Source organism: Acanthochromis polyacanthus, chromosome 1 (assembly GCF_021347895.1).
Source record: "Acanthochromis polyacanthus isolate Apoly-LR-REF ecotype Palm Island chromosome 1, KAUST_Apoly_ChrSc, whole genome shotgun sequence".
Classification (NCBI taxonomy): domain Eukaryota; kingdom Metazoa; phylum Chordata; class Actinopteri; family Pomacentridae; genus Acanthochromis; species Acanthochromis polyacanthus.
Window position 1 is genome coordinate 69218554 of NC_067113.1, and position 23030 is coordinate 69241583.

A 23030-nucleotide genomic window follows, 5' to 3' on the forward strand; every position below is an offset into this window, starting at 1 on the left:
AACATGCTAAATCTAGAAAATGACCACAGAAACATGCTAAGTCTGTTCAAAACGACCACGGAAACATGCTAATTCTGATAAAAAAGATCACGGAAACATGCTAAGTCTGTTCAAAATGACCACGGAAACATGCTAAGTCTGTTCAAAATGACCACGGAAACATGCTAAATTTGTTCAAAATGACCACGGAAACATGCTAAGTCTGTTCAAAATGACCACGGAAACATGCTAAATTTGTTCAAAATGACCACAGAAACATGCTAAATCTACAAAATGACCACAGAAACATGCTAAATCTACAAAATGACCACGGAAACATGCTAAATCTACAAAATGACCACAGAAACATGCTAAATCTGTTCAAAATGACCACGGAAACATGCTAAATCTACAAAATGACCACAGAAACATGCTAAATCTGTTCAAAATGACCACAGAAACATGCTAAATCTACAAAATGACCACAGAAACATGCTAAGTCTGTTCAAAATGACCACAGAAACATGCTAAGTCTGTTCAAAATGACCACAGAAACATGCTAAGTCTGTTCAAAATGACCACAGAAACATGCTAAGTCTGTTCAAAATGACCACAGAAACATGCTAAATCTACAAAATGACCACGGAAACATGCTAAATCTGTTCAAAATGACCACAGAAACATGCTAAATCTACAAAATGACCACAGAAACATGCTAAATCTACAAAATGACCACGGAAACATGCTAAATCTACAAAATGACCACAGAAACATGCAAAATCTGTTCAAAATGACCACGGAAACATGCTAAATCTACAAAATGACCACAGAAACATGCTAAATTTGTTCAAAATGACCACGGAAACATGCTAAATCTACAAAATGACCACAGAAACATGCTAAGTCTGTTCAAAATGACCACAGAAACATGTTAAGTCTGTTCAAAATGACCACAGAAACATGCTAAATCTACAAAATGACCACGGAAACATGCTAAATCTGTTCAAAATAACCACAGAAACATGCTAAATCTGTTCAAAATGACCACAGAAACATGCTAAATCTACAAAATGACCACAGAAACATGCTAAGTCTGTTCAAAATGACCACAGAAACATGCTAAATCTACAAAATGACCACGGAAACATGCTAAATCTGTACAAAATGACCACAGAAACATGCTAAATCTACTAAATGACCACAGAAACATGCTAAATCTGTTCAAAATGACCACAGAAACATGCTAAATCTGTTCAAAATGACCACAGAAACATGCTAAATCTACAAAATGACCACAGAAACATGCTAAGTCTGTTCAAAATGACCACAGAAACATGCTAAATCTACAAAATGACCACAGAAACATGCTAAGTCTGTTCAAAATGACCACAGAAACATGCTCAATCTACAAAATGACCACAGAAACATGCTAAATCTGTTCAAAATGACCACAGAAACATGCTAAATCTACAAAATGACCACAGAAACATGCTAAATCTGTTCAAAATGACCACAGAAACATGCTAAATCTACAAAATGACCACAGAAACATGCTAAGTCTGTTCAAAATGACCACAGAAACATGCTAAGTCTGTTCAAAATGACCACAGAAACATGCTCAATCTGTTCAAAATGACCACAGAAACATGCTAAGTCTGTTCAAAATGACCACAGAAACATGCTAAATCTACAAAATGACCACAGAAACATGCTAAATCTACAAAATGACCACTGAAACATGCTAAATCTACAAAATGACCACAGAAACATGCTAAATCTGTTCAAAATGACCACAGAAACATGCTAAGTCTGTTCAAAATGACCACAGAAACATGCTAAATCTACAAAATGACCACAGAAACATGCTAAATCTGTTCAAAATGACCACAGACTTCAAATCACTGCAAAAAAGACACAAAAACACCACAAAGGCATAGAACATCCCCATGAAGCCATTCAAATCACTAGAAAACAGGCAAAATCACCACAAATTTTAGTCATTTTGGAGAAATGTGTCGTTTTTGTCACGTATGAGTAATTTTAGACACGTTTTACATAACATGTGAAAGACAAATCTTAAGTTATTTTTGACAAGTTGTAGGTAATTTGAACAAAGTTGGAGCCATTTTGGCCAAATGTAAGTAATTTTGACCAATTTGAGAAATTTTGGATTAATTCATTTTAGGCACATTTTGAATATCGTTGGACGAGTTTTACATAATATGGGCAAATTTTTGAGTCATTTTGTCCAATCTTTGAGTCATCTGGCCAAGTTTGGATTAATTTTGAGCAAAGTTTGAGTTATTTTGGACAAATTTGAAGTAATTTTGGATCGTTGTTGGCACCGTTCCCTCTAAGCTGCGCTGCTGACATGGTCTCAGCACACAGAAAATCTGTACTGTGCACAAAAAACATCCAACCTAAATTGAAAATAAAATAAATACATAACAATTCATTCTGTGCTATTTTTCAATGTGAGTCAGTGAGTGACCGGTGACCGGCTGCTCCAGCCAATGATGTGATTCACATAGGTATTTATGCAGCTAATCAACGTCATTTACAGACGTCCTGATGTAAAGCCACCTTAGCCGGCTGCTACAGCGCTACCGTATCTAGTCTTCTATATATATCCATGCTTCTCTGTGTGTCCGGTCCTATGGTTCTGTCGATGGTTTCCTGGTTACAGACGTTGCTGCACACTGCTCTGTGTGTTTAAAAATGTCTGCACCCATAACTCCACCACGTCCAAAGAAGCAAAAACGTTTGAGTGGGAAGACACAAACCCTGACAGTAGGTACAAGAAAAACTGTGTTTTCTGTTGCTCATAGACGAGCTGAAGTAAGGCAGCATCAGGAGAACAACATGTAAGAAACATGAGAACAGAGAGAACCAACCAGCAGGTCACAGTTTATCATCATCTAATCATCTCCTGAAGTCCCTTTGGTAAGAGACATCAGTACATGGTTGTGAATTTACCAGAGGATGATAATAGTCAGACTGATGTGGCCGTAGACTCTACAGGATTTTAGGGACTCAATAAATACATAAGTTGTTTAATAGTATTTTAAATGCTTTTTATTTATTTAAATATCATTTATTTAATAGCCTATATGTGACCAATAATCATTTATTTAATAGCCTATACGTGATCAATAAATGGCCTTTGCCTATCTAAAGAAAAACTCACTCAGAACTCTGATATGTTAACGGCACTAAATAAATAAGTCAGTAAATACATTCATACACACATAAATAAGTTCATACATTAACCATGTAAAGACAAGATTTAGATGAGAAAAATATCTGTAGAGACTTTCTTTGTCCAGTATTGTGCATTCAGTTTGTGCAGAATCCAGTATTCCACACTGGTTGGTCATTACATTTTATTAGTTTGGTTTCACTGTTTAAAATGAGGCCACATCTTTTTAGACAGAACCTGTGATCATAAAACAACACAGAACTCTTAGTTTTGTGTTAATAAAGCACTTAAAGCTTTAGGTATGACTAAATGCTGTTTTCTAAATTAAATAAACCACTCCTTGGGTGGTTGTGGCCCCACGTTTGGTAAAGTTGGAAAGATATTCACAGATTCAGACTTCCAGCATCAATAACTCATTAGATATATGTTGTCAAAACATAAACGATGCCTCTTTCCCATCGTTGTAAGGCAGATGTTGTGCTACAAGCCCAGTTTTATCAAAGTAGCTGTCTTTCAAGTTGCAGAAATAACATTGGTGTCTATGAGCAGCCGGCTGTGAACAGGGACCGCCTGCAAATTACAAAACTGCTGCAACAGCGAAGAAAGACACAAATATTCAGTAAATTAACTCTTATACATTATAGTGTCACCAGAATCACTGCAGCCTTCAACTGGCTCCTGCTGACAAAGTGTTTTAACAGAAATGTAAATGCTGTAATGTGGTTCTTTTAACAAACATGTAAGTGGATGGATGGATGCTGCGTGACCACAGTGACACGTCTGATGGTGCTCAGGGAGTTTGTGTGTTTGCTCAGACTCATGAAAAATTAGAGGGAACATTGGTTGTAGGTAATTTTGAACAAACTTCGAACCATTTTGGACAACCTTTGAGTCATTTTCACCAAACCTTGAGTCATCTGGCCAAGTTTGGAGTAATTTTGCTCAAATTCTGTGTCATTTTAGGCCCATTTTGAGTAACATTGGACATGTTTAGATGAGGCTATCTTTAGCTACTCAAGTATTTTTCTTTAAATCAAACATCAAACTAACAAAATCTTCATCAGTCAGAATTGAAAATGTGTTAATAATAATAATAATCCATTAAAATGTGTTTATTAGCAGCGTTTTAGCGTCAAAGTTTTCTGGTGACGGTTCAGTCGGGAGGCTTTAGTTTGTGATTCTCAGACAGACATTTATATTCTGCTTAATAGAACAAAACATTTCATTAGACGGAGACACGGAAAGCATCGATACGACGCAGACACACACACTGCTGAGAAAAAAGAAATATACAATCAAAACTGCAATTACCTGCAGAAATTGTGAAGGGTAAACAAGTCTGCGAACACACACACACACACACACACACACATGCAGCGTTAGCGCTCTAGTTAGCATGCTGAAATGAATACAGTTAGATCCAAAGCAATTTCCTTTTATTTATCTTAGCAGCCGCGTATAAATAAAGGCAAGGGCATCCAGGCAATTAGCATAATTACTATGAGGCGGTCAGACCCTCTGTGATTTCATAAAGAGACACACACACACACACAGGCCGCCACGGGGTGTGTGTGTGTGTGTGTGTGTGTGTGTGTGCAGACAGACCAAGCGTCCTTGGTTTGTCTGCACACACACACACACAGGCCGCCACGGGGTATGTGTGTGTGTGTGTGTGTGTGCAGAGATAGAGACAATGACTGCCAGTGTGTGTGTGTGTGTGTGTGTGTGTGCAGACAGACCAAGCGTCCTTGGTTTGTCTGCACACACACACACACACACACACACACACACACACACACACACACACACACACACACACACACACACACACCTGTAGAAAAACAAACATGCAGAAAATCTCACACGAGGTGGACGCTGAAGTCACGCACCGACACACACATTAAGATACCGACACACACACACACACACACACACACACACACACACGGCCGTGCGTGAAGCCAAACAAACAGAAAGTCCGGAGCCACGCAGCCCCACTGTGTCTGTATGTGTTATTAATATGCAAATAGAAGAGAAAAGCAACAAAGGGCAGCAAAACAATCTCCCAGCCAGCAGACGGAGGTCAGCTGATACTGGATCTACTGGTTTCTGTCTGGTTCCACCGTTTCCAGTCAGGAATGTTTACCTGAGCTCGCCTTTGGTAAAAATATTCACATTCCAGAGACAAATAGACGTAAAACGACTCAAATGAGACTCAAAATGACAGAAAAAGAGCAAAACTGAGACACAAAACACCAAAACACAAGACAACATGACAGAAATTGTTAAATTTAGACAGAAAACTCCAAAATTCGAGACAAAATGACATAAAGAAGACATATAATGACAGAAAATGATTCAATTAAGACATAAAACAACAAAATAAAAGAGACAAAATGACAAATCAGACAAAAACAAGAAAGAGGACAACCCACAGACACAAAATGACACAAATGAGACACAGAATAACAAAAAACACCAAAACTAAGACACAAAACAACAACAAGCAAGATAAAATGAAACAAATGAGACACAAGAAGAGACAAAAAATAAGAAAGAAAACGACAAATGACCCAAATAAGACACAAAATGATAAAAACGAGGCGAACTGTCTCCACAGGAGAATGTCTTAAAAATATAAACACACGTAGAAGCAGAAATAGTAAAAATGTGCATTTAGTTGGGAAATTAAACAGTAATCATAGAGTTCTAATCACTGAATAAAGATCTTCTAAAGAAGGAGCTGATGTTTAACACTTAAACCAAACTTTCTGCAGTAAATATCTGAAACTTCTGACCGTTAAACTCTAATCACCTGCTTTAAAACAGAAATGTCAGCTGGTGCTTTCCGCTTCCTGTGACCTTTGTACGACCTTCCTATGACCTTTGAACGACCTTCCTGTGACCTTTGTACGACCTTCCTATGACCTTTGTACGACCTTCCTGTGACCTTTGTACGACCTTCCTGTGACATTTCAGGACGCCGCCGACCTCCGACATCGTTTCAGGTGTAAAACCAGAGAAACCAGCAGAAAATGTTCTGCCTCTACCGTAATAATCTGAGGCCTGTTTAACCTCCAGCAGCGAGTTTGTTTACCGACACACACACACACACACACACACACACACACACACACACCGCCACCTTTCAACTGGCTTTCCACTTCTAATTAATCCGTTTTAATCCTCTGAAACGAGCAGATCTGCTTCCCTTCACCTGCAGCTGCTTGTTTCTAAACCTGGACCTCAATCAGTGCAGGAAGAAAAACATCTGAACATCTCCAAAACATCTCACACAGCATCCCCAACGCTGCTGCTTCACTTTAAAGAGGGAAATACCACCGCTGACACCAGATCAGCCGCTAATGTACAGCAAAACCTCAACGAACTCCGTCCAGGAAAACAAGGAGACGCCAGAGAGATTCACGTCAGGAGGATTTCTCTCCATGTTTCCTCAAAAGACAACAGGACATAAACAAGACACAATATGACAGAAAATGAATAAATTTAGATACAAAACAACAAAAAAGGAGACACAAAATAACAGAAAATGACACACCAGAGAAAAAACAAAAAAGAAAACAACAAAAAACAGACGGAAAACGACCCAAATGAGATAGAACATGACAAAAAGGACCAAAACTAAGACTCAAAACAACAACAAGAAAGACAGCATGACATAAACAAGACACAATACAAAAAAGAGACAAAATGACAGAAAATGATTCAATTAAGACACAAGACAACAAAAAAGCTACAGAAAATGACAAAAATGATCAAATTTAGACACAAAGCAATAAAAATGAGACACAATGACATAAGCAAGACAAAATATGGCATTAACAAGACACAAAATGACAAAAAAGTGATTAAATTAAGACACAAAACAACAAAACAAGTGACAAAATAACAGAAAATGACAAACCAGACAATAAATAAGAAAGAAAACAACAAAAAACAGAGGAAATGACCCAAATGAGACACAAAATGACAAAAAAGGACCAAAAAGAGACACAAAACAACAAAACAGACACAAAATGACAGAAAATGGTTTTCATTGTGCTTGTTACATTGGTTTCAGGTGTATTAGATCACCAAAATGACTCCTTTCATCAGCCACAATCTGCAAAAATCAACAGAATCGTCTGACTTTAAACTTTCCAACGGTCCTTGAATGTATCTTAACTGAAGCTGAAATTCCCCAAAATTCACCTTAAAATTTATAAAATCAGCCATAACATGACATAAAACAAGAAAAGTGACAAAGACGAGGGAAAACCACAGAAAAGCGATACAACATGAGAAAAATGAGACACACTACAAAGACCAGGAGACAGAATAAAGAGATGTAAAACAGCAAAAACAAGATTAAATGATGCAAAACTGCAAAAATCAGGGCAGCTTTAAAGCTGCTGTCCGGAGTTTGAATCGCAGCGTCTCCCAAAACACTGTTGGTCCCTCCCTCTGATTTCCTTTATTTGTGCACGCGCTCAGTACATGAGAGGAGTGCCCAGAATGCTGCAGCATCTCGCCTGTTTTGCTGTTTTCCCCTCTTCTACATTTAGTACATTTAGTAAATAATAAAGGAATTACGTTAGAATGCTGTATTGAGTCTAACTTGTCCTAATACCAAAATAACATGAATCTGCTAGGACTAACGAGTAAAGTTTCAATATGTGATTACACTCGTGTATCCCTCTGGATGACGTTGTTTATCAAACTTAGTGCATTTACGCGTGTATATGTGTTACATTGTTTATTTATTTCTATCTAGAGTTCAGAATTGCATGACTCCTCTGACGAAGAGTATGTCCCAGACGCCCCAACATCTTCCTCCAGAGGTCGGGCATCTAAACGAAGCCGTCAGGCGGGCTATGGAGGCCGTGGTCGGGGAGCGACGCGAGCACCCCGAGCCAAAAAACGTCCTGCAGTCTCTTGACCTGACAAGCCGTGGGATCGGTAACTTTTCTGGAAGTTGCTGATCCCTGATGCTCTCTCCTCCACAAGCAAAACAAATGTGTGCGCGGTTGCGTAGTGCGTAGCTCGCCCACCTCTGCATGGGCTTGCTTGCTGTGCGCGTAACCGTTGATTGACAGCATGACAAAGCTGAAGCTCAAACTTGATTGGTCGGCAGCGACCGGCGCTTTTTGGAATAACATGGGGGTCTATGAGAGGAAGGCGGAGCTCAGGAATAAATTTTCATATCGCGTTATTCTAACTTTATATTATAGTATCGAACTAGACTAACACATTTAAGCTTTGTTAAAAAATGATACATAGATTGAAAACAAACGGAAACTCCGGACAGCAGCTTTAAGGTTCAATTTCACTTAGGAGATCTCAAACGTTGAGATTAAGAGTACAGACAAAAGTTTTTACCAGTTGTGGCCCATTTTAATATCTTCCCATTTATCTTTTTTCCATTATTCTGAATAACCTATTCTCTTCATTCCATAGAATGTTTCTATTAGAGCTTTTGTCCAATCATATTTTAGCCATCATGTGTTGCCAGGGGCAAAGAAATCTGCTCGCATTGAACCTGTTACTTTAACCAATCAGATTCTGAGTTGCTGATCTCAGGTCCATCGAGCAGGCATACAATGACGCAAGCATTTTCATGCCCTCTGATTAGATGGTCAGAGAGCTTAGCCGAAGCTAGCGATTCCTATCGTTAGCGACCTGTACAAGCTGTTTTGTTTTTTAACTTACAATGGCTAACGAAGGAGAAGATATTGATTTGGTGACAGATCTACTTAAAAGACAATTTTAAGGCGGACTTCTAAATAAAAAAACTTGATATTGTGAGGAAAAATCAACAAACCAGGGAGCTAGCAAACCCGAGGCTAGCAACACCGGAGCTAGCAACACGGGAACTAGCTACCGCGGAGCTCACAACCCCGGAACTAGCAAACCCGGAACCCTGGAGCTTGCTACCGCTGAGCTAGCAACCCCGGAATTAGCAGCCCCGGAGCTAACAGGCCACCGGCCGGTGAAAGACTTTTGCTGTGTCTGAAATGTCATACTAACGTACTTCATACTACATTCTCAATGAGTATATACTGTATACTACGTACTATAAGTATGATTAGAATGCCAACCGTTCACACTGTAGTATACTACTACGTTTCCCATAATGCATTTCAAACCTCCGACGACAAAAACCGGAAGTACGGCTATCAAATATCTTGGCTGAATGCCGGCTTCAGGTCGATTTTACGCTAACAAACAGTCGCATAATTAATGTGGTAATTTCAAGCCGGCACTCCTCATGCAGTTATTAGCCAGATTATGCGAATCGTTTCAGTTGTAGCTGCAGGCTACTGGAGGTAGCTTCTACTTGTTCTGTATGCAAAGCGAGCTGCTGCAACTAGCTGCTAGCATTCAGTAGCACGTTGTGAGGCGTCTGACAAATTTAAAACGTTGGTCAGAAAACGCCTGTTTCTCAAATCTGTGGGGGGATTAGGATGACTACTTAACCACATAAAATAAAATAAAAATCACCCCGGTCCAGCCACATATCCCGTGGAGGCTTCCATTTCGGTGGGTAGCTCGCAAAGCATTATGGGGCGGTTGAGTATGACTAGTGTGGTCACCGCGCATACTTAAAAATTTCCGGATATAGTATACATCCGGGTATTTCTCGCGTACTCAGTCTATTCATACTATCTAATGTGAACGCACTACATACTTATTTACACACGTGGACAAAATTGTTGGTACCCCTCAGTTAAAGAAGGAAAAACCCACAATTCTCACTGAAATCACTTGAAACTCACAAAAGTAACAATAAATAAAAATTTATTGAAAATTAAATAATCAAAAACAGCCATTACTTTTGAATTGTTGATTAACATAATTATTTAAAAAAAACAAACTAATGAAACAGGCCTGGACAAAAATGATGGTACCTCTATAAAAGATTGAAAACTATTTGACCAGAGTGACATGATTAACTCAGGTGTGTCATTTAATTGACATCACAGGTGTTTCCAAACTCATAATCAGTCAGTCTGCCTATTTAAAGGGAGACAAGTAGTCACCCTGCTGTTTGGTGAAAAGGTGTGTACCACACTGAACATGGACAACAGAAAGCGAAGGAGAGAATTGTCCCAGGACATCCGGAAAAAAATGATAGACAAACATCTTAAAGGTAAAGGCTATAAGACCATCTCTAAACAGCTTGAAGTTCCTGTGACAACAGTGGCTCATATTATTCAGAAGTTCAAGACCCACGGGACAGTAGCCAACCTCCCTGGACGTGGCCGCAAGAGGAAAATTGATGACAAATTGAAGAGACGGAGCGTTGGAATTGTATCCAAAGAGCCCAGAGCAACCTCCAAAGAAATTAAAGGTGAACTCCAAGGCCAAGGTACATCAGTGTCAGATCGCACCATTCGTCGTTGTTTGAGCCAAAGTGGACTTCATGGGAGACGACCAAGGAGGACACCACTGCTGAAAAAAAGTCATAAAAAAGCCAGACTGGAATTTGCAAAAATGCATGTTGACAAGCCACAAAGCTTCTGGGAGAATGTCCTTTGGACAGATGAGACCAAACTGGAGCTTTTTGGTAAGGCACATCAACTCTATGTTCATAGACTCAAAAACCAAGCATACGAAGAAAAGAACACTGTCCCTACGGTGAAACATGGAGGAGGCTCAGTAATGTTTTGGGGCTGCTTTGCTGCATCTGGCACAGGGTGTCTTGAAAGTGTGCAAGGTACGATGAAATCTGAAGACTATCAAGGCATTCTGGAGAGAAATGTGCTGCCTAGTGTCAGAAAGCTTGGTCTCAGTCGCAGGTCATGGGTCTTCCAACAGGACAACGATCCAAAACACACAGCCAAAAACAGCCAAGAATGGCTGAGAGAAAAGCGTTGGACTATTCTAAAGTGGCCTTCTATGAGCCCAGATCTGAATCCCATTGAACATATGTGGAAGGAGCTGAAACATGCCATTTGGAGAAGACACCCATCAAACCTGAGACAACTGGAGCTGTTTGCTCATGAGGAGTGGGCCAAAATACCTGTTGACAGCTGCAGAACGCTCATTGACAAATACAGAAATCGTTTAATTGCAGTGATTGCCTCAAAAGGTTGTGCAACAAAATATTAAGTTATGGGTACCATCATTTTTGTCCAGCCCTATTTCATTAGTTTGTTTTTTAAATAATTATGTTAATCAACAATTCAAAAGTGATGGCTGATTTTGATTATTTAATTTTCAATAAATTTTTATTTATTGTTACTTGTGTGAGTTTCAAGTGATTTCAGTGAGAATTGTGGGTTTTTCCTTCTTTAACTGAGGGGTACCAACAATTTTGTCCACGTGTGTAGACGTCACACTTAGTATGAGTAGTACGTTAGTATGCCATTTCGGACACAGCCTTTGTCTTCTCTTTCGTCTCTGACTATGAGCAGTATCTTTGGTTCAGTTTATTCCAGAAATACTCCCGGACAGATCAGACTTCCAGCATTAGCCTCCATGGACAGAAAAGGACTTAATGTTGTCACTGAAATACATGGATTGTTGCTAGCACAACAACAGAGTGACTGAAGTGTTTGTGAGGAAATGAAGGAGGATTAATTTTGTGTTAAATTATCACAAGTTTTAGTGAGTAAAAAGAATTGTCTATCTATCTGCAGCTGGGTGTTAATGGGATTATTATTATAGGTAATGCTGCCTTGTTTTACTCTGGTTGCATGCTGTTGTTTGATTGGTTGTGACTGTGTTTGGGAGGATATTTTTGACCCGGCGGAGCAGCAGCCCCAAGCAGGTGGCATCACTGCTCATCAGACTCCAGGTGGCTTCTTTTGGTCTCTCAGCAGAGCAGGAGGCAGAGCGGGGATTCTTCTGGTTTGGCCGAAGCCAGACTCAGCAGGAGGCTTGGAGAACGGGGCTGAGGACCCATAAGCCCCGCTGTCAGACGGTGAGCGGGAGGACGGAGGACCGACTGTGGGAGCAGTTCGATAGGAGGCTAGCGTTAGCCATGTTAGCCTCCTATTGAACTGCGGCTAGCGTCTGTCAGATTGGAACGTTTCACCGCACTCAGTGTTTTGTGGACCAAACAGCGTTGCAACGGGTTGTCGTTTCAGACTGAACACGGGACAGTGAGTAAACTTGGCCCAGTGTTGCCAACTCCTCAGTAAGGCAAGTCGCTGTTGGCTATCCTAGAAGTCGCTAAATGACATCATCTCCTAATGTGCATATTTCCCAGTTTGCATGTAATTGTAATCAACGTTGTAGGAGAGAGGAATAACGTTGTGGAAGAGACCAAAAATTCAATTCAATTCAATTCAATTTTATTTATATAGCGTCAAATACAGTCAAATCGTCTCAAGACGCTTTACAGAACCCAAATGCCTGACCCCCAGAGCAGCCCAAAGGAGACAGTGGCAGGAAAACACCCTTTTAACAGGGAAGAAACCTCGAGCAGAACCCGGCTCTATATAGGGGGGGACCCATCTGCCTGCTGGCCGGGGGGGTTGAGAAGGACAGAAGAGGGCAAAGGGGAGGGATGGGAGGAGAGGGAGGGGTGGGAAAGCAAGGAAAACACAACACACATTTGGATACATGTATGACAGGATATGTGACACAGACAAAGTATAAGCTAACATTGAAAACTGACTCATAGTTTACTCTGATGATGTACGGCTCTGACATTAAACATACTCCTTATATAGCTAGCAGTAAAATTCAAACAGTATGTAAGTTAGCATAACAGTATAGTGGAAGGTCAGCAGCAGCATCCCACAGTGGACATGATGGAGACTGGACCAGCTGGTGGAACATCAACCACAGATCTGAAGCATCCAGCTCTGGGACCAGGGACACTCGGAGAAATAGCACAGGGGGAAACAGAGTGAATGTACTGCAATAACGGTATACATATTAAATGTAAAGGTAGATAGAGAAGGGCTCAGTGCGTCAAGAAAAGTCCCCCAGCAGCCTATAGGCCTATAGCAGCATGACTAGAGGCAGAACGAAGGGACGTCCAAGAAGGAGTCAGCTGTGCAAATGAAGACACAAGCCGAACCCCTGTGGGTCACCCAGTCAGCCCCAACTATAAGATTTGTCAAAAAGGAACGTTTTAAGCCTGGTCTTAAAAATAGAGAGGGTATCTGCCTCCAGAACCCAAACTGGGAGCAGGTTCCACAGGAGAGGCGCCTGATAACTGAAGGCTCTGCCTCCCATTCTACTTTTAGAAATTCTAGGAACAACAAGTAAGCCTGCAGCTTGAGAGCGAAGAGTTCTACTAGGATAATAAGGTACTAACAGATCTTTAAGATATGATGGAGATTGGTTATTAAGAGCTTTATATGTCAGAAGAAGGATTTTAAATTCTATTCTGGATTTAACAGGAAGCCAGTGAAGAGAAGCAAGTATGGGGGAAATATGATCTCTTTTGCTAACTCCTGTCAGTACTCTCGCAGCAGCGTTTTGGATCAACTGTAGATGTTTGAGAGAACTATTTGGACAACCTGATAATAAGGAATTGCAATAGTCAAGCCTGGAAGTAACAAAAGCATGAACTAGTTTTTCTGCATCACTCTGAGACAGAATGTTCCTGATTTTTACAATATTACGCAGGTGAAAAAAGGAAGTCCTACAGACTTGCTTTATGTGCGAGTTAAAGGACAGTGAGTATAAAACACCCAAAATATGTTTTTGTACTAGAGGCTAAATGCTGTGGTTTATTTTAGTATGACAGTGAAGAAACATTTTCATTTATGTCCCGCTCCGTAAGTCTGGATGGGATCTGTAGTGACTTTGTCTGCCGTCTGGCCGTGGAGTGATGTGTCCTCTAGTCAGACACTGGGTCTGCTGTGGGGTTACTGGACTGACAGTCTGTGCTCTGGGAGGGGGAGGAGCTCACAGCAGCACCTGCTGCTCGTTGAGGACAGTAACTGCAGAATGATCCCAGTTTTCCTGTCAGAGTCTCCAGAACGGCAGAAAAAGTCGCAAGATTTGTCGCTAGTCGCTTTTCACAAAAAAAGTCACTGGGACGCTTTGGAAAGTCGCTAGATTTAGTGAGAAAGTCGCTAAGTTGGCAACACTGACTTGTGTGTGTGTGTGTGTGTGTGTGTGTGTGTGTGTGTGTGTGTGTGTGTGTGTGTGTGTGTGTGTGTGTGTGTGTGTCTGAGTGAGTGATTGTAGAGCATAATTCTATTCTATTGTATTGACTTTGTGGGTTTTGAAGCGGTGGGATAACCTGAAAGGGAAATATTGCTGTTTATTGTGTGACAGAGGGATTTAGTTTACCATCAGAACTGGTCATTGGGACCATCCGGGGTCACCCTCTGAACAGACAATAACTAGTTTTGGGAAAGTTTAGGTATTTCTTTTATGTTTTCTTCACTTATTGTGTATATATGTTTGTGTTGTATTAAATCCGGCCTCTATTTAGTTAATTCGGCCAAATGTAAAACTTTCTCTGGGTCTCATTTTATTTTGATATCCATCCATCCATCCATCCATCCATCCATCCATCCATCCATCCATCCATCCATCTACCTATCTATCTATCATTTAAGTTATTTTATTGGGTTAATATTGATGCTGTTGCTGGATGGGATGTCTAGTTGCAGGTGAAAGGAGACTCATAATAATAATAATGTTTGTATAGCATTTTTCAAAATTCTCACACTTTACATAGTTACATTATAAAATTACTTGTTAAATAATTTTAATTGAGTTTCTTGCTTTAATGATGACTACATGATGCAGTGTCCTGTTTTCCTGCCTTTCTGAGTAATATTGATGATATCTATGGCATCATAACGATGATAGGAGGTGGAATGATTCAGGTAGGACTCCACAGAAGGCACAGGTGTAAAATGCACAGACTGGTTTTTATTCACTGTTTGCTCATTTCTCACTGTGACATTTAGATCCAGAGAGGTCGAGAATTCAGCTTAATCTGTCCAAAAACAAGACGAAACTGCACGAGTAGGGCACAAAATGAAATGAATGAGACGCACAACAACAACAAATGCGACAGAAAAGCACAAAAACAAGAGAAATCTTCACAAATGAAACACAAACAAGTCAGAAAAGAGCAAAAAACAACTGGAAATCAGAGAAACAAGGCCAAACAAGACACAAAACGACAAAGATTAGACATGAAAACGACAGCAAATCAACAAAATGAGACACAAAACGGCACAAACAAGCCACAAAATGAGGCAAACTAGGCACAAATCAACAATGACACCCAAACGAAACAAAAAACAGAACAAATGAGACGGAAGACAAGATAAAAATGACATAAATGAGACAAAACGGCCAAAAGTGGAAATGAAAAAATGAGATGAGGCAACAAAAAACAAAAATGATCTAAATGAGGCATAAATGGACCAAAAACTAGACACAAAACAAATAAAAATGGAACAAAAAGACACAAACAAAATGACAGGCGTAACAAACAGAGAAGCTGCTGACATTCATAAACACATTCTCAGAGATAAAATTAAAACATGAAGGACAAAAGCCAGACGTGGAGCTGATAGAAGATTAAAACCCTCTCAGTAATAGACGGTATAGATTCAGACTGTCAGGATGTAGCACACACACACACACACACACACACACACACACACACACACACACACACACACACACACACACACACACACACACTCGCTGGGGTTGTGTATCAGCTAACATGTAATTAACCTGCCGACCCGAGCCGTGTTGCAGCTTTGTGTCGAGTGTGTCGCTGATCTCCACACTCACCTGTGCTGGCCTGTGATTGGCTGCTGAGCGTTGCAGCGTGATGCTGGCCTTAATACTCCATTAGACACACTCGGATAGGATGGAGGCGACAGAGATCAGACTAAACATCCTGGACAGACATATATATGATAATAAACATGATAATCTGTTAAACCAGCTGGAAATGCCACCAATGGGGACTCATTCTTCACAGACTTACAGTTTTTGAAGCTTTTTGCAGGTTTTTATCGCATTTTTCTGGGAACCCTGATGCCAGATTTTCTTTGTTTGTTTTGTGGTCTTTGACAGGAGTTTTGTACACTCTGGGTTCTTTAATGCCTCAGATGGTTCTTTCAGGTGATTTTGTACATGTTGTAAACTGGACTAGGATCCAGAAACTATTGATCCTCCAGCTGATTATCAGATATGATCAATACGTTCTACAGTTTCTAATGTTGGCCTCCTCCTCTGTGTTTCAGTCTCTGGACGGCTTCGTATTTGCACTAAACAAGGAGGGAAGATTCCTCTACATCTCTGAGACCGTCTCCATCTACCTGGGCCTGTCGCAGGTAAAACTCACCTGTCTGTTCTACCGCTGGGTTTACCTGTTCTGATGCTGGGTTTACCTGTTCTGATGCTGGGTTTACCTGTTCTGATGCTGGGTTTACCTGTTCTGATGCTGGGTTTACCTGTTCTGATGCTGGGTTTACCTGTTCTGATGCTAGATTTACCTGTTCTGATGCTAGATTTACCTGTTCTACTGCTAGATTTACCTGTTCTGATGCTGGGTTTACCTGTTCTGATGCTAGATTTACCTGTTCTGATGCTGGGTTTACCTGTTCTGATGCTGGGTTTACCTGTTCTGATGCTAGATTTACCTGTTCTGATGCTAGATTTACCTGTTCTACTGCTAGATTTACCTGTTCTGATGCTGGGTTTACCTGTTCTGATGCTGGGTTTACCTGTTCTGATGCTGGGTTTACCTGTTCTGATGCTGGGTTTACCTGTTCTGATGCTAGATTTACCTGTTCTGATGCTAGGTTTACCTGTTCTGATGCTAGATTTACCTGTTCTGATGTTCTGATGCTAGATTTACCTGTTCTGATGCTGGGTTTACCTGTTCTGATGTTCTGATGCTAGATTTACCTGTTCTGATGCTAGGTTTACCTGTTCTGATGCTGGGTTTACCTGTTCTGATGTTCTGATGCTAGATTTACCTGTTCTGATGCTGGGTTTACCTGTTCTGATGCTGGGTTTACCTGTTTTGGAACATCAACTTGAGTCCATAACTCCTCCAAGAACCTGTTTTCTGAAAAGTTCCTCTACCAAACAGGGTTCCTTCAGTATGTTCACAATTCCTTGAGGTTGTCTTGTTTCTGAAAGTGTATTTCTGGTGATTTAACTGAAACAAAGTAAACGAGAAGTGGAAGTTAAATTCTTCCTTCATCCATCACTAAACATTAATCTTCTAGATTAAAGTCTTTCTTCTGGTTTATTCCTCTCGAACACCGTGGCTTCCTCAACCACTTTCATACAATGGCATAAATTACATTTATTTCAAGATTCACACAACGTTCCCTTCAGAACATAACTGACATTAGTTTAGTTGTACAGAAATATCATGTATGGAGTGAGCTGCTGAAATTTCTGACTGTATTCAAATTTATTTGACTGTATTTCTTTCCATCTGTCTTTATTTCTTTCTCTCGTCTTTCTTTCTTTCCATCTTCATCCTTGTTTTTTTTTCCGTTTCAGTCTTTATTTTTTAAAGTTTCTTCTTTATTTATTTCTATCTTTGTCTTAATTTCTTTCTATCTCTGTCTTGATTTTTCTTTCTATCTGTAATTTTTTCGGTCTTTATTTCCTTCCACCTTGATTTCTTTCTATCTCCGTCTTCATTTCTCTGTCTTTATTTCGTTACGTCTCGTCTTCTTTCTGTCTTTGTCTTTTCTTTCCGTCTCGTCTTCATTTCTTTCCGTCTTTCTTTTCTTTTCGTCTTTGTCTCTTTCTTCGTTTCTTTCCATCTTTATTTTTTCTGTCTCGTCTTCTTTCCGTCTTTCTTTTCTTCCCATCTTCCTCTCTCCTCTGTTCCGTCTCTCCTCCATCTCTCTCTCTCCATCATTACCAAAGACAATTCCCAACAAATTAAGGCTCATTTAAAATCTCATCAGCTCGTCGGACGGTTGTTGATTTGTGCAGCGAGCGACGACGCATATTTTATTGCAGCGAGCGTGCGTGTGTGAGAGTGTGTGAGGACATTCATTGTAGTCTGTCAGCTCTCTGACCAGCTCTGCGTCTCAATTGGTTCACTCTGCAGCAGCTCTGGTTAATAGAGACACACGTCCATCCTGAAGGTCGACACGCCGACCTTGGAGGCGCTAATAAGTCGCTATTGACAAGCTGGGAGTGTGTGCGGCTGAATTAAAGGGATTCTCGCCGTCTTATTTCCATGTTTACTTCGTAGCTTCTGTACAGCAAAATGTTAATATTTGTCCATGAAAGAAACCCAGAAGCTGTTTTTCAGATGTGCTTCCATCTGTTGGTTTCTGGTTGCATGAAGTTAGCGTTCCTGATTTGACACGCTTAGAATCCACCTTCTAGTGACGGTGACAAGCGTGTAAAACCATCATAAATCCATCTTTATTCCTTTGCATCTTTATTTCTTTAGATCTTTTTTCTTTCTGTCTCCGTCTTCATTTCTTTCTGTCTTCATCTTTATTTCTGTCTATCACTGTCTTTATTTTGTTCTGTCTCCATCTTTGTGTCTTTCATCTTTATTTCTTTCTACCTCCATTTTTATTTGTTTCCATCTTCATTTCTTTCTGTCTGTCTTTATTTCTTTCCAAAGGAAGGTGGAGACATTCTCTGATCTTCTTCTGCACCATCAGGTAGAAACCAGGAGATGTTACATTCAGCTGGTGTTCTGATCTGAATCTGTCAGCTCCTTATTAAACTACTGCAGTGAAGCGCTGAAAACCGGTTTGCTGTTTGGCAGAGAGACTGTTTGACTTTTTCACCAGAACCTGTCGTTTCTACTGTATCGGCAGTCAGAGCTTGTTCCTTTCAGCTTATCTGATCTAAATCTGAGCAGTTTTGTGCTTGAACTCGGCGTGAGAAATGTTCAGATCTGATCATCGGTTTTCTGATGTGGGGATGAAGATGTGATTTTCATGCTGAAAGACAAGACGATGAGACGCAATGAGGAGAATTTAATGCAGCAGAACATGGAATTTCTGTATGTAATAAACATAAAATATCACATGACTGAATGCACACGACTGCAGCAACCAGTTAGAATCAGTCTGAGGTAAGAGGTAGTTTCAGTTTTTTGGTATTTAAACCTAAAAACTTTCCAAAATAATGCATGATTTGTCAAAAAGTACCTGAAACCTGTCCAAAATGACTGAGGCCTGTCCCAATCCACTATAGATCTGTCCAAAATGACTTGAAACCTGCACAAAATTACACTTTTTTTGCCCCAAAAAAGACTTCATGTGCATAAAATGACTAAAAATGTGTCCAAAATGACCTAAAACCTGTCCACGGTTTCTAAGAATTGAGCTAGAAAGACTTAAAAATGAGACTAAAATGACTTCAAATCTGTCCTGAAATTACTGAAAACTTTAGACTCCAAATCATTTTAAAATTACTATAGTGTCCAAAATAACCTAAAATCTGTAGAAAATAACTAAAACTGAGTCCAAAGTCTCCATGATGGGATGTATGATGAGAAACTCTGAGAAAGAAAGAGTGATGGAGTTAATTGTGGGATTTTGGATTGTTCACTGCAGATCACACTTATTTTTCATTCATCTGTGTTTTTTAATCTGTAAATCATGTCCAATACTGTCTAGCTTCCAAATACAGACCACCTTTCATTATTTATTTACTAGAAAGTTTGACGAAAACAAACCTTTGGACAATTCTGAGTCATTTTGAGTGATCTTTGTCCTGTTATGGACAGATTGAGGCATTCTGGACACTTTTACAGAAATTTTTGAAAGAGTTTTGAGTTTCTTTGGATAATCTTTGTCTTCTTTAGACAGATCTGTGACAGATTTCCAGTCTTTGTCTGGTCAAACTTTAACATCAGATTCTACTGATGTTAGAGTCTCACCAGGTGGAGAAATGTGGACCAAAGACTGGATTTTAGTGGAAACATGGATCCATCCATTGATAAACTCTTACAGGAACTTCATGGAGACACTATAGCTGTCTGGATTGGAGGTTTATCACTTTATTCCATCACTTTATTATACTGTCCTAGAGGGAAACTACCCTATGTGTTCTCACATTATTTTAGTGGTTGTGGAGTTTGATTTCTTTCCTCATCAGGACGTAACAAATCTGTAAAGTCTGGAGAGAGTCTGAGAGTTTCGTGTTTCCTGAATCCGGTCTGAATGACTGGATAACGTTCTCAAAGCTTCTTCTCAGCGTCTCTGAGCGGTTTTCTTGACAGCTCGTATTTAACGTCTGACACACATCCCGTCTCTCCATTAGTTTGATGTGAACTCTGTGTAAATTAGATGTAGGAGTCTCTCAGATAGGAGGAACGAGGGAAAAAGGCCAATCAGTTTACCAAATTAACGAGGAAGGTACACCGCCCAGCCTCCCTCCTCCTCCTGGATTAATTCCCCCACCAAGATTGATTGATGATTTCTATCAAATAATTGATTAATTGTCAAATCGGGTCCCCTAAGCTTTTCCGCCAGCTCCGCCGAGCCGGTTATCTTGTTCTCCCGGCGTTTATCAGCAGCAGAAGAAGTGGCACGCCGATTAAAAAAGTGAAGCCGGAGATGGCGGCTGTAATCCTGCATGTGTACACAGAGTTCGTCAACCTCCATCCTCCTAATTGCTCCCCTTCTCCTTTAATCGCTGCCCTTCCCTCTTCTTCATTTTTCCTTTAAAGGAAGGAAAATATATCGCTAATTATTTTTCAACTTTAATTAGACGGCAGCGTGCGGGAATAATGGCCGGGCGGCGGCAGGAGGTGAGCGGGGGATTCTTTTTAAGCCTTTTGACAAATTGACGAGGTTATGAATTTCCAGCGCCGCAACAATCTGCAGCAGATTTATGTGTAAAGAGGATTTGCTGGTTTAACTCGTTTCTGGGCGTCTCGGCGGCGGACGTGGCCGGCCAATCAAACAGGCCGTTAATAGAGTCATTAACAAAGAGGGGAGCTGTAATTAAACGGCTCCGCTGGCTTCACCCAGGAAAACTTTACCTCGTTTTTCAGTCTTAATTCTCTGCAGTAAAAAGTTGACGAGCTGCAGTTTGTTATGTTTCTCTGTCCGACGCTAAATCAGAATTTAGGAACTTCTTCCTGGTGGATTCTACAGGCTCATTCCAGTCATTTCATAGAACAACCACATTAGATCCTCTTTATCACTAGTTTACTTTCAAATTAACAAAACTGGAACCTTGACTCCCCACATGGACTTGTTTTGAGGAATTCTGAACAAATTTTTAGTAATTTTTAACGGGTTTCAGTCAAAACAGAAACTTTCTGAGGCTCCAGTCCCTACCTTCAAAATATACACCTTTTCTGTTTTCTGTCACTCTAGAAGCATTAACTTATTAATAATCCTCAGATTTATCCTTGTCATGGATTCTTTTCAGCTCCTAACTTGTCCACAGCTTTGAGAAAACCTATAAAATTAAATGCATCCAAATGTACAGCTGGATCAGGAATGATGTGCTGTGACTTTCAGAAGAGATTTGTTTTACGGTTTTTACGAAATGTGTAAAAACTTGAGATAAAAATCCTCAGTGAAACCTGTCCAAAAGTATTTTAAAAATGTGTCCTGACTGACCTAAAATCTGTCCACAGTTGCTAAGAATTAGGCCATAATGACATGAAACCAGCTCAGAAATGACTGAAAACTCGTCAAAAATAAGACAAAGATTGTCCAGAATTAAAAACTGTCAGAAATGTTGGCAAGAAGTGGTTCCAGTTTTTTGGTATTTAGACCAAAAACTGTCCAAAATAATGCATAATTTGTCAAAAAATAGTTGTAATTGGCCACCATTAATAAGAATTAGCCCAAAATCACTCAATCAGACTAAAATACCTTGAAACAGGTTCAAAATGACTAAAAACATTTAAAAAATTTGATAGATTGTCAAAATAACTTGAAACCTGTCAAATTACATCCTCCTCCCAAAAAATGACAATCTTTCAAAAATTACAAAAGAATTTTCAAAATAACCTAAAATCTGTGGAGAATTTCTAAAAATTAATCCAGACTAACCTAAAACCTGTCAAATTACTTTAAATCTGTCTAAGATGACTAAAATGTGTCCAAAGTGAAATGCAGAGAATTACAAAGAATTTGATCAGAAGGATTAAAAATCAAACTAAAATTACTTTTTCCTCCAAAAATGACATGAATTAAAATGAATTTTAGTTGAGCATCCATCCTGGTGTCTCTGTCAGACATTATTTTATATTTTTATTAACATTTATCGGACCCATCTGGATCCTCAGAAACACTGACGTTCTAAAATCAGAGGTCAAAGCGGTTAGAACTTGTTTTCAGATGAAGCAGGGATGAAAGCGTCGCCTCTCTGTGGAGAACCTGTCTCCTCAAACACCCTGTTGATCCACACGTGCACGGACACACGTGCACGGACACACGTGCACGGACACACGTGCACGGACACACGTGCACGGACACACGTGCATGCTCATGTACGTCTGCATGTGTGCTGAGAGGCTGCAGCTGCCCTCTCACTGATCTAATAGAGACGTGTGTTAGCGCGTGTTTGTTAGCGTGTGTGTGTGTTACAGTGTGTGTGTGTTACAGTGTGTGTGTGTTACAGTGTGTGTGTGTTATAGTGTGTGTGTGTGTTTTAGTGTGTGTGTGTGTTATAGTGTGTGTGTGTGTGTGTGTTACAGTGTGTGTGTGTTTTAGTGTGTGTGTGTGTGTGTGTTATAGTGTGTGTTTTAGTGTGTGTGTTATAGTGTGTGTGTGTGTGTGTGTTACAGTGTGTGTGTGTTTTAGTGTGTGTGTGTTACAGTGTGTGTGTGTTACAGTGTGTGTGTGTTATAGTGTGTGTGTGTGTTACAGTGTGTGTGTTACAGTGTGTGTGTGTTACAGTGTGTGTGTGTTATAGTGTGTGTGTGTGTGTGTGTTATAGT

At 40.0% G+C, this 23030-nt stretch overlaps 1 protein-coding gene across 1 annotated transcript in view; it reads left to right on the top strand.

Annotated features, from left to right (window-relative positions):
- Positions 1-23030, top strand: part of LOC110971075 (aryl hydrocarbon receptor nuclear translocator-like) — a 124062-nt gene that overhangs the window by 28233 nt on the left and 72799 nt on the right. The window contains exons 2-3 of the mRNA XM_051951809.1: positions 11915-12104; positions 16369-16458. Of these exons, the coding sequence (XP_051807769.1) occupies positions 11915-12104; positions 16369-16458 (280 nt within the window). The remainder of the gene's footprint in view (positions 1-11914; positions 12105-16368; positions 16459-23030) is intronic.